Source organism: Pygoscelis adeliae, unplaced genomic scaffold (genome assembly GCF_000699105.1).
Source record: "Pygoscelis adeliae isolate BGI_AS28 unplaced genomic scaffold, ASM69910v1 Scaffold120, whole genome shotgun sequence".
Lineage (NCBI taxonomy): Eukaryota > Metazoa > Chordata > Aves > Sphenisciformes > Spheniscidae > Pygoscelis > Pygoscelis adeliae.
Window position 1 is genome coordinate 696,639 of NW_008824032.1, and position 12,636 is coordinate 709,274.

The following is a 12,636-nucleotide window of genomic DNA, read 5'->3' on the forward strand; positions in this document are numbered from 1 at the left end:
GTTGGGGGGGTGAAGTGGGACATTACTGGGGCTATCACAGGCTAAGGTCAAGAGGAACTGTCTCACTGCTGTCGTCTCCAGCATGCATGCACGCAGGGTTCTTGTGCAGCAAAGAGCTTGGTTTTCTCCGTGGCAAGAACCCCTTTGTGGTTAATGCCATACTGAGTTGAGATGGTGAAGCGTGGTGGCTCATTCGAGCTGTCTGCAGTTTCTGTTCCTCCTTTTTCCTGTGCTGATCCTGGAAGTGCTCTGTGCCCTGCTCAGGCACCTCAGCCTCTGGGCAGACTTAAACTCCTGTATCCCTCTGTTTCACGTGTTCCTCTCATTATTTCCACTCTGGCCCAAGGCTGACTTCATATAGGTTTCCTCCCTCTTCTCTCCTGCCAGGTGCTCAGAAGATGGCCTCCCCAGGTGCCCCAGGGACCCGCATGACATCCACAGTCAGTATCAACATTTCTACCCCTTCCTTCTACAACCCACAGAAGAAGTTTGCACCTGTGGTTGCCCCTAAACCCAAGGTGAACCCCTTCAAGGCTGGGGGTGCGTCAGAGTCGTCGCTGCCCCCACCTCCTGGAGTTGGCGCCCAGCGTGCTCAGATGGGGAAGGTGGGGGAGATTCCATCAGCATCCATGTCCCTGCTGGGAGAAGGTAGGTGAGGGCTGGCATGTGAGATGTGAATATGCATTTCTAAATTCTCAGGGTGTGAGGTCTGTAACTGGGGTTAACATGAGAACAGGGCCATAACTGCTATAAATGAAGGATAGTCTTGCTGTAGAGTTTGGCAGGTTCCAGAATGAAATAAAACGATTGTAAAGGGATCTCAAAATACGTAGTATCTCCATTAGGAAAGGAGCCGAAAAGGCAATCCTGCGTTGCACTGATGCTGGAGGAATGCAATGGATTTTTCATAGTATTCCCTGAGTGCATAATTGTGTAACTGCAGTCAGTTTCTGGCCAGCATGTCTGAGAGCAAGTATGTTGCAGGGAAGTTGATCCTGGTGGTGATGAATCGTGCTATTCTCCTTCTTCTTGATTCATCTCAGCTCAAGTTGGTTGTCTCTGACTGTAGAGATCTTCTCGTGGACTCTGCAATTGCCATCTTTGCTGCTGGAGATGGGGAGGAAGAAATAATTGCATGAAAAAATGGTGGAAGCTGTCATAAACAGGAAGTGAGACTTAGAGTTTGTATGGCTTGTAGAGTTTTATACTTTTTCCTAGCCGTCTGAGTTGGGTGTGTTTTCCTGTGTAGAGTGACTTCTTGCTTTAGTGTGGTTTTCTTTTTCTTTTCTTTCCTTTTTTTTTTTTTTTTTAATTTTTTTATTTCCTGTGGTGGTGGGGTGGTTTTTTATTTTGTTTTTTGTTGGTTCGTTGTTTTTGTGTCCTGTAAGAAGCAGAGGGTTCCTGGTTGTGTGGCTTCCTAGTTGGAACTGATCAGCGTGGAGCCACCAGAAGTTTCCCTAGGGACCTCTTGCTGATGCTTGATGCTGCATATTACGCCAGGACTCTATCAGGGTGCACCTCAGTTGGGATACATGTGTTCAGATAATGGTAACTGCTGTTCTAAATTTCTTTCCTTTCACTGTCTAGCACAGGCTGTGCAACACTGATGTTTTCTAGGTTAGCGTGCTAAGTTAGTGGGCAGCTGACCTGATGTGGGAAGGCTGGTCCTGTGCTCAGAGGAGACAAATTATTAAGCCATTTTTTCCATTTCTTGAGTCACAAGGGCCTCAGCATGTTGGTGCTTCTGTCTCCTAGAATTGTACCAGCTACCTGGTGACCTTTTTCTCATACGTTGTTGGCTGGAATCTTGTGTCTATAATTCAAGGTCCCAACTTAGGCTTTATGATTTTCTGCATAGTCATGTAGATTAGGGATGTGTCTGTCAGAAGGTTTCAAACTGACACAAATACATTACCTGAAGTACAGAAGTAGACAGATGGATGTTAAAAATTATTTTTCAATATACAGTGCGAGTGGAAGGTTGGGTGTTGTTTGCTCCATTTCTCCCTTCCGTATAAAGTTTATTATGGAGAAACTAACTTGACAGAAAGACTAGCGGAAGAACCATTTGGCTTGAGCTGCTGTGTCACCCTAGGGTGAGGGCTGCCAGCAAGACATCTGAAGTACAGATGAACCAAAGCTCAGTCATGAGAGAAATGCATCTGACTTGATCCTTCTCTGATGCGTCTCTTCAATCCTTCTCTCCCTTTCCTATACACTCTCCAAACAAATAGTAGTATAACATAACACCATAGCAATTCGTCTCTTTGTCTTAAATGACAGGATGGCTAAGTTAGTATTGCTGTAGGAACGTTATATTTAGTATTGATCATTCTGTAAATCTGGTATAGTAACTTTGTGGGGAACTTTTTTGTTTGTGTGAATAATTCATAAAACAGGCTTTTAGTGCATCTGAAACAATATGACAGCAGGTGAGGGCTTTGTTTCTGCAATATTCTTTATCATTTCAATAAATCAAAAGGCAAGCGTATACAAACTTGATCCCAAACTGTAGTTTCAAAGAAAAAATACCGGCTTGGTATTATTTCCCCCCAAGCAGAATTTCTGTGGCACAAGAAGGCTTGAAAGAGGTGCTGCATACCAGTGCAGTTTATGCATTCTGCTGGCTAGTAAGATTTCAGCTTTCCTTTTCTGGAAGGGCAGTATCATCTCCCTTAGGTTACAGATGAGAAGTCCTTATAAAGTCTGTCAGCAACAGCTGGATATAAAGATGAGACAATTCAATTACTGCTGTTAAAAGTTGCACATGGAGTAGCAGGAGTGAAAAACATGGTCTTTCACCCTACTGTTGGTTGGGGCTAGCTAGGAAGAGAGGTGGGTGTCCAGAAGAAGGGATGTGGAAGTTACGTCTCCTTGTCTTCAGTGTTCTTTGCTGCTTGGTTGATGAGAAGACAACTTCTCCCATACATGGAGAAGGGAAGAAGATTCACATTTATTTGACTGCAGTGTAGTAGAAAATGTCTATTTTTGCCTGTTCACATCTTTGGCAAATATGAACAGGTGGAAGCAATGGGGTTTTCTTCTAGGAGATTGAGGCACTCTGGTGCTTTTCAGCCTGCTTAAAAGGCTGGAAAATTTCTCATGTCCTAATCTGTATCAGGTATGGGGACGTTTCAGCCTCCAAAAGGAAAGCTGTTTTCATCTCCCAGAAAAATAAAAGCAGTTTCAAAGATTCCTCATATGCATAAGGGGTAGTTGGTCCAACTTGCCTTTTTTCCCCCCACTTGTTTCTTGTAGTGCTTAGTAGCCAGCTGCGAGGTGCCAGCTTATTTTCCTGTAATAATGCAGGCTCTTCAGGGTCCTGGGTTGTCTGCTGGCATTCCTTCTAATGCTGCTCTGTATTCAGCAATCTGAGCTAGTTACTGGTGAGAGAAGCATATGCTAGGGACCAAAGAATGAGAGGAGGAATGGGAGAGGGCATCGTAAGACATGTTTCCCAATTATACAATAACTATTCCCAGTGCCTAATTGCAGTAGCTACTGACAAAAGTTTATATGATGGCAAATAGCTTTGGAGAAGGTGAAAGCCAGCCTGTGGAGTTCGGTTGTCCTTGGTGGGTGCTGGGGTCTTCTGGGTACTGGGGAACTACTTGCTGTAATACCTTCAAGACCCCTCCTGGGGTTTGTACTGGCTAAGAGTAAGAAATGATCCAAACTTGCTTTTATTCTCATTCTTCCCCACAGAGCTGCCGCTGCCACCTCCTCCCCCACCTGGAGAGGAGGCAAGTTTCTCCTCAAACTGTGCTTTTCCCCCACCCCCACCACCCTTTGAAGAGCCTTTTCCACCAGCCCCAGAAGAATTTTTTCCTTCTCCTCCTCCTCCTCCGCCGATGTTTGATGAAGGGCCTGTGAGCAAGGTACCTGCCCCACAGGTGAGTGAGGTCAAGGGAAGTATAGTTTCTTGTGAAGCTCTGTGAGTTGGGACAGCTTCTCACTACTCTCTGAACTAAGCAGCAGGAAGCCCTGAGATCTCGGAAAGCACATAATGCTACCACCCCATGGACCAGCGTAGGTTAGGGTCAACTGGCCAGCCTACAGCTCTGCAGATGAAGGACCTGGGGTTCCTGGTGGACAAATGAGTTGAATGTGAGCCAGCAATGCACCCTTGTGGCAATAAAGGCCAACCACATGCTGGGCTGCTTTTGTGAGAGTGTAGTCAGCAGGACAAGGTCAGTGATTATTCGTCTCTTTTCGGTGCTAGTGAGGCTGCATCTTTTGAGGACTGTTTCCAGTTGGGCTCCCCAGTATAGAAACCCCAGAGGAATACTGAACTAGATGCAATCCAGCAAAGGGTCATAGCGATCATTGGGGGTTGGAGCACATGATGCAAGAGTTGGGTTTGTTCAGCCTGCAGAAGAGGAGGCCAAGGCAGGGATCTAACTGCAGTCTGTGATACGTAAAGGAGGGCTGGAGAGAAGACAGATTCCTCTTACTGGGGCACAAGAAGAGAACAAGAGACAATGGACACAAGTTTCGGCAAGGGAAATTCCTGTTGGACAGAAGAAAAACCCGTTCCCCTCCAAGGGTGGCTCAACACTGGCACAGGTGCCCAGAGAGGCTGGGAAATCTGCGTCCTTGGGGATGTTCAGAAATCACCTGGACAAGGTCCTGAACAACCTGGTCTAGCTTGGGAGTTAGCCCTGCTGTGAGCAGGGTGTTGGACTAGAGACCTCCAGATGTCTTTTCCCACCTAAATCTGTCTGTGAGTTTCTTTGGGCTGTGCATTTTTCCACTGTTTGTAGACCTTGGAGACTGTGCCCTGTTCATCCTCACCAACTTGCTATCCACTCAAAGCAAGGAGCAGATCTGTACCACAGTCCAAAGTGTTGAAATCTGCTATTGTAAGGGGATACACCCGGTTCTCTGGCTGTTCCTGTAACATGCTCTGCTCCCTCTTTCCTCATGGATGGTGGTATAGGTACGTGGCAAGATGAGCAGCATTGATCTTGAGATTGACTCACTGTCCATAATGTTGGATGACATGGAGAAGAATGACCCCTTCAAATCGCGGGTGAGCTCTCCAGAATGTTGCAGGTGGAAGGAGAGATAACTGGTTTGCTGAATGGAGGTAGTGAGAAGGGTGCTACTGAAGATTAAAATGTCAGGATAAACCATAGCAAGAAAGTGTATGTGAAGGACCAGAAAGCATAGATCTTGCAGCTTGTCAGGACTGGTAAATGTGTAACAGTGTGGGAACTCTTAGCATTGCGGGTCTGTGATAGCTGCTGACTTACTGCTATAGACAGCATATTTTCTCTTCCACTTTGCTGATAACTGCCTGTTTCTCTCTGTTGCTTCCCTTTACAGATATCTCCAGGATCCACAGGTTCTCTGGAGAAGCCATCGGCCCCAAAAGCTCATGTGGACATACCATCTGCACCCAGAGATACTCCTCATTCCTTTCCTTCCAAGTTCACTCCAAAGCCAAGTGGAAGCTTATCTTTCAAGCCCCCTGGAGTGGATTTGACCCCTGCCCCAACCCCATGGGCAGCCCCACAGCAACGCAAGGAGCCCCTAGCACCAGTCCCTCCACCCCCCTCTCTCCCTCCTGCTCAGACTGCCCCTAAATTCACCCCAGCCCCTGTTGCTGGCTCTCCTAAGTCTGGGTCCAAATCAGGTGCCAACGTTCCCGTGGCTCCCTCAAACTCTACAAGATATCCTACCTCCCTTCAGACTCAGTTCACAGCCCCTTCACCTTCAGGTCCCTCCTCTCGGCCACAGCCTCCCAATTTCACCTATGCCCAGCAGAGGGAAAGACCCCAAGTGCAGGAGAAGCCACGTCCCACAGAACAACCTGCAGCTGCAAAAGACACGGTAAGAATTAGAGCCATGGGACTGGTGTCTTTGGACGGGCACAGCATCACTGGGAGTGAAGTTGAAGGATGAGGAGGGAGGGTCTGTCCCAGGCTAGGGGAAGCTGTTACCCATCTGAAAGAGAGGCGTAACTAGAGACAGTGATGGAGAGGGACAGGACTTCATGTAAAGGTGGAAAGCAGCAAGCACAGTGGTTGGCAGATAGTTCCCTAGAGGGACACAGAGAGAAGAAGTAAAGGTGAGAGAAGTAGGTTTATTAGGGACAGGATGTGGAGGGAGTCTATCTATGTGTGTCCTTCGGGCCTGAATGTTTCCTCTTCCTGCAGCATAGACCCACAGGCTCCAATGCAGATCCACCTAGGGGAAATTCTTGTCTGACCATGAAGGACGTAGAAGAGCTGGAGATGTTGACCCAGAAACTAATGAAAGATATGGAGCATCCGCCCCCAGCAGAGGCTGCTACTTCTGGTGTGTTCCCTCAGCGGACAGCAGTAGGACTAAGACTGTGGTGGGTTTTCCTCTCTCCTAATCCCTTTCTTCTTCCACTGACAGAGCTCTGCGGCTTCTGCCGGAAGCCCCTATCACGAACCCAGCCAGCTGTGAGGGCCCTGGACTGCCTTTTCCATGTGGAATGCTTCACCTGCTTCAAATGTGAGAAGCAGCTGCAGGGACAGCAGTTCTACAATGTGGATGAGAAGCCCTTCTGTGAGGACTGCTATGCTGTGAGTCACTGGGATGAAAGCTGCTGGAGAGAGCTGAGCTTGCTGTGGTTGCTCTCTCTTGCTTTCCCTTCCGCCTTCCATCTTGCCTGTCTGTGGTGTAGCCTCCCAGGGGTGGGGGATTGGATTAATGTGTCTTACTTGTTTCCTTTCGGTGCAGGGGACCTTGGAAAAGTGCAGTGTCTGCAAACAGACCATCACAGACCGGATGCTGAAGGCCACTGGTAACTCATACCATCCCCAGTGCTTCACCTGCGTGATGTGCCATACCCCTCTTGAGGGGGCCTCTTTTATTGTGGACCAGGCCAACCAGCCTCACTGTGTGGATGACTACCACAGGTATGGAGAGAGCACGTGCATGTGGTGTCTGAAAGAAGGCAGATTCCTTCACACCTGTTTAATTTTGCTGCAGTATGGGGTTGGGTTGCCCATGTGATCTTTTGGACATGAAGTTAATAATGAGAGGGCAATGTACCTTGTAGCAATTAAGGCCTTTTCCCACATAAACTTCTTTGTGATTTATTATTCCTCTGCTGCTAATACTGTTGTACGGCAGTGGGAAACCTGCACTGAATGCCACTATGGTCGTCATGGTCTCCTCCATATTTTTGTGGGTTGCAGGAAGTACGCTCCACGCTGCTCAGTCTGTAGTGAGCCTATCATGCCAGAGCCCGGAAAGGATGAGACAGTGCGTGTGGTGGCATTGGAGAAAAATTTCCACATGAAATGTTACAAGTGTGAGGTAAGCCTGGTGGCCCTACTCCTCCCATCTTTCCCATTCCCATCGCCAGCAACTGGGCACCTTTTGTTGTCTGTCCTGACCAAACACTAAGATTGTTTTGAATGAATCTGGAGCATTTTGAAGCAGGTTCAGAAAAAGATTAGACATTCACAGACCACAGGTCCACGAACACGGACTATGCAGGGCTGTAGTCTCTAACATCCCTAATACAGCAGCTGTGTATGCTGGAGGAACACGCTGGGATCACAGAAGGGGCTTGCTCTTCCCTCGAAACAGTATCTCCCATTAGCACCATCAGAGACAGAGCAGTGGGCTGTGAGCCATTATCCTGATCCAGTGGGGCATTTCTTACATCCTTGAATGCATTTATCCTGCTGTTGGCTGTCATTGAACTCCTTCCCTCTTTTCTTTCCCTGTTTAGGACTGTGGGAAGCCCTTGTCCATTGAAGCAGATGAGAATGGGTGCTTTCCACTGGATGGGCACGTGCTGTGTATTAAGTGTCACACTGTTCGTGCCAAAACGGCATGCTGAGGAGCTTGGAGTGGGCATACCCTCGAGACCCCTGCACTCAATACTCTTCCCCTCCCCACCGTTGTCCTGTCCCTCTGCCTGACAAGGCAGATTGCTACCAATGGAGACTATGCCAGCGCAGTTCTTTACTCATGTAGGATTAACTGCTCCTAGACTTCACTCTCCACACCCACCAAGAAAGGACCTCTTCTCCTGTCGCCACTTCATGGCCACAGTGTATTCCAGGCTGGGGGCTATGATCAGGGTGAGTGCAAAATCTCTGTTCCCTTAAGACTCTGGAGGAGAAAGACCAGACCTCCACCACTGCCTGGTGGAAATAGCAAGAACGACCTGGTGGCAGGTGCTGGGAAGGGCTGAGCATTCTTCTGTTTCACAGTGCCAAGAATGATGATTTGAGCGTAGAAGGTGGAAGCCTCCATCTCGGCACCACTTCTGTCTTCAATTTATTTTATTTTTTTTTCTTGTGCCACCTCATTATCAGGATGTCTTCCCCTGCCCTCTCCCTCACTCCTGCGTTAGAGTGTGGAGGCAGAACGTATTGGGAATCTCCGTTATCGTTGCTGGAAAAAGCTAACCTACTATAGCTTTTCTGTCTCTAATGGATTTTACTGGCTAACTGTCTTGTCACTTTTTTTTCCTTAGCCAGATTGACCTGCCAATGTTTGGAATCCTACTCTGTTCCTGAGTTTGGAAACTTTTTTTTTTTTAAAATCTTTTTCCCTCCCCAAAATGAATCATTTCCCAGTGTGGTTTCTGGACAGCCAGGCTGGGCACCAGAGTAGCAAAGCAGTCCAAAGAATGCATGTTTACAAATAAAGACCGTCATAAGGATGGGCAGCACATGGTGAGGAGGCGTCTCAGTGCGTGGATGAGGATTCAGCAGACTGAGGAACGTCTCCCCGTTCCAGTAGGGATTCTTTCACTGCTGTCAGTGAAAGCTGCAGTGTAATTGCAATGTACTGTCTGGCTCTGAGTGTTATTACACTGAGCCCCATTTCCTGGACTAGAAACTCTCAAACTGAATAAACCTTTTGAATAAGTACACTGTCCAACCACTGTTTGCATTCAATAAAATGTGGGTTTTTTCCATTAACATGTGTCTGCTGTATTTGTTCAACTACCCATGAGAACTGCTGTCTTAAGCAGTACAGCATGTATGTGTAGTTGCTGTTCCACGTAGCCTCCAGAGATGATGAGTCTGAAAATGGCCTTTCTATCTCCACCTCTTGGTCTCCTTTTCAATCTGTTTATTTTCCTACTTTCCTGTGCCTGAAGAGTAGCTCTCATTTAAAGCAGTGGAAGACTGCATTTCAGTACAGCCAGATTGTAGTCTGCTTGATGGTGTCACTGGGAGGCAAGTTATTACAATCCACTTGCATCAGACTGGAATAAAGTGGTCAGTTTGCTTGCTTTGCCTTAACTATTGCTACTCAGAAAGCATTTGTGCTTGATGTTTATGGTTTGAAGCATGGTAGTGTCTTGGTCACTGCAGGTAAAGCTCTTCTTTGTGGTAAGCATCAACGCTTCTACACTTCAAAGACATGAAACCTACTCTTGTTCTCTTGCCAGTTTTGGGGAAATCTTAAATGATTCCTTGCAAATTGATCCAGTAAATGCTTTGAGGTTTCCTATAGGATGAGCAAAGGAGAAACAAATTGTACATTTGCTTTCTTTTTCTTTTCTTATCTGAGTTCTTGCTGGTTTGTCGGTATTACTTTGAGTGATTGTTTCTAGACTATGTGACTAAAAGCTCATGCCCACAGACACCAAGGAGCACAGAGGAGAGAAGCACTCTAACCTAGCTCCTCTCAGAGCTATCAGAGGACTATAGCCCCAGCGTCTGGCTGTGAAACGTGTTCAACAGAGTCAATGGGAAGGGCTCTCTGAATCACCTTGCAGGATAGGGGGAGGTTAGTCCCTCTGAGGGGCATGGGGTGCAGGGGAAGAGCATTTGGGGACTGCAACACTTGTTACGGGACGTGCAGGGGCAGGATCAAAGGCAGGAAAAGGGAGCGATCAAGGAGAGGAAGCAGCATGGGAAAACGGGGGGTGGGAAGAGGGCACAGAAGGGGCTGGCTGCATGTACACTTGTCTGGCCATGCCCTGTGTGTCATCAGTGCCTTCAGTCCTGTCTTAGTAAACTTTTTTTTTAATTTTTTTGTTTTCCTGTGTGAAGGGACTCTGTTCAGTGCATGTGGAGGCCTAAGTGCCAGCAACTGGAAATACCTGAGTACATGCGTATTGTGTATGTCCAGCATAATCACTAGCAAAAATCAAGTCAGAGTAGCCGGTGAGTAAGTAGGGTAAGAGGCTTGAAAGCCATGAGTTGGCATGGCTGTGAGTCTGGCCAGATGCTGGAAAGACCAGCCTGAGAGTCAGCTGCTAGAGTTCCCACGAGGTCCAAGCCAGCTACTCTCCGGTCTGGAAGTCAGCTACTGGTAAACCTGGACCAGCTACCAGAGATCAGTTAGCATCTGTGTGTGAGGTGACAGGGAGACCAGGGAATCCATGGGCCAGCTGCTGGGTAGAGCCAATGTCTAAGGCTAATTACTGGAGGGCTCCCTTGTGTATGTGCATGCAGAGAGGGGTCTGAGTGCCCACCGCTGGAGTGGGGCTGCAGGCCTCGAGGACTCATGCCCTGGTGCCAGCAACTGAGGAGACCAGCTCAGGCTCTAGATCGTGGAACCAGCTACTGCATAGCTGCCCTTAGACATTAGAGGGATCCATAGTACGTATGTGTATGTTTCCCACTAACAGGTTCATCCTGATCAGCCAGAGAAGGGAATAAGATCAGGCTGATTGTGCTGTGCTTGCATGACTGCTGTGTTTTCTGCCTCAGGCCAGTACAGTGTGTGTGCATATATATACACGCACATATTATATACATGTATATTTTGTGTGCACGAGTGCCTGTTGGGAATACACGCTCCGGCTTGCTCTACTGGCTGTACCTGAGGACATGGAACTGAGCAGCCTCTTCTCTATCAGGCCAACTGATTCAGCAGCTATCACAGTTGAAGCTGGAAGGGACCTCCCTGCACAGGGCAGGGTCAACCAGAGCAGGTTGCTCAGGAATGTACCCCATCATTTTTTTAATACCTCCAAGGATGAAAACTCCATAACTTCCCTGGGTAACCTGTTGCAGTGTTCAACAACTCTCACAGTAAGTTTTTTCTTACCTTCAAATGGAATTTGTTGTGTTTTAATGTGTTCCCACTGCTGCTTCTCCTTTCACTGGATACCACTGAGGAGAGTCTGGCTCCCTGTTCTTCACTCCCTCCCATCAGCTATTTATACACAATGGTAAGAGCCACCCAAACCTTCTCGAGGCTGAACAGTCCCAGCTCTCTCAGCCTCTCCTCATATGTCAGATGCTCTAATCCCTTCAAAATCATAGTGGCCTTTCACTGGGCTTGCTCCAGTAAGTCCATGTCCTTCTTTGTACTGAGGAGCCCAAAATCAGACACAACACTCCGGATATCTGACCAATGCTGAATAGAGGGGAAGAATCGCCTCCCTCCAGCTACTGGTGATGCATTTGCTAATGCAGCCCAGCTACTGTTGGCCTCCTTTGCTACAAGGGCACATTTACTGGCTCAAGTGCAACTTGCTGTTCACTATGACCTGCAAGTCCTTTCCTGCAAAGCTTGCTTTCCAGACAGTCAGCACCCAGCATGTACTGGCGCATGGGGCTATTCCTCCCCAGTTGCAAGGGCTCTGCAATTCCCTTTGTTCAACTTCGAGTCTCCTCTCTTCTCATTTCTCCCATTAAGGTTCCTCTGAATGGCAGCACAACTGTCCGATATATCAACCACTCCCAATTTTCTATCATCTGCAAGGATAGGCTAAAGTTTACAGATGCATGACACAAGCTCATAATCTTGTGTCAGCCTCATCAGGACTCATCTTCTAGCCTGGATATCTGCCATGTAGCAACTTTACTTATTATCTGTACTTCATGTTAAAGACACCTATTACTAAGACTGAACTTACTGATATACTAAAAAGACTCACAATAAGAGTTTGTCAGCTGTATCTCTTACTATAGTTGCAGTGATTTGAGTAGCTGAGGTACGTGTGTACTATGGTTCTTCATGTACACTCTGCTGCTTCTCATGTTGAATAGAAACCAGCCGCCTTGCTTTAAGTTGCAGTTCTTTAGATCTCTGCTTCTTATCCCTTCTGTCATTTATGGTTAAGAAAGACCTTCCCAGGAGCAGGAGTGTTAATTTATAGCCTTAAGAATTTGGAGCATTATACAGTTACGGAAACAGTGATAGCTATCTACAGCAAGTAACTGATTGCTAAATGGATAGCACTCACCTTCTTCACCAAGCTAGACTTAGCTCAAGCACTGAAAAAATAAATCTTGAGGTGACTACTCTTCCCAGGTAGGAGAAAGTCTTAGGAACAGCAGAGTGAGATTTTTTTTTTTTCCCCCTGGACAGTCTATTCTGCAGGAGAAGGAAGTACTACTCACATGTATTTCATCAAACTACAGCAGTAGCTTCTAATACTTCTTATGGTTTAGGAGTAAACACAGGAGCTGTAAAAAGATGGACTTGGCTAATGGATGGATACAGCTGTAACTGGGTTTAGAGAAAAAGGTCTGAAGTGACCAGCTGCACATGTATCCTTTAATCCTAATGCAACTGCATTTCCACATTAAATCTGCAGTTAAATGGACAAAGACCATTGGCTGAAACAACTAAACATGGATGTAAGGACCCTGCTGGAACTTATAATACATATGCTCAAGTAAAGGTCCCAATCATATTTGAAATAAACCAAAGAACTCCAACACAGCC

The 12,636-nt window shown here is 47.0% G+C and overlaps 1 protein-coding gene across 1 annotated transcript in view; it reads left to right on the plus strand.

Annotated features, from left to right (window-relative positions):
• ZYX (zyxin) overlaps window positions 1–8,923 on the plus strand; it is a 12,154-nt gene extending 3,231 nt beyond the window's left edge. Inside the window, exons 2-10 of the mRNA XM_009328683.1 lie at window positions 388–648; window positions 3,706–3,893; window positions 4,940–5,032; window positions 5,329–5,835; window positions 6,162–6,303; window positions 6,388–6,557; window positions 6,715–6,893; window positions 7,176–7,296; window positions 7,718–8,923. Of these exons, the coding sequence (XP_009326958.1) occupies window positions 399–648; window positions 3,706–3,893; window positions 4,940–5,032; window positions 5,329–5,835; window positions 6,162–6,303; window positions 6,388–6,557; window positions 6,715–6,893; window positions 7,176–7,296; window positions 7,718–7,828 (1,761 nt within the window). The 5' untranslated portion in view covers window positions 388–398 and the 3' untranslated portion in view covers window positions 7,829–8,923. The remainder of the gene's footprint in view (window positions 1–387; window positions 649–3,705; window positions 3,894–4,939; window positions 5,033–5,328; window positions 5,836–6,161; window positions 6,304–6,387; window positions 6,558–6,714; window positions 6,894–7,175; window positions 7,297–7,717) is intronic.
• Window positions 8,924–12,636: the final 3,713 nt, after the last annotated feature.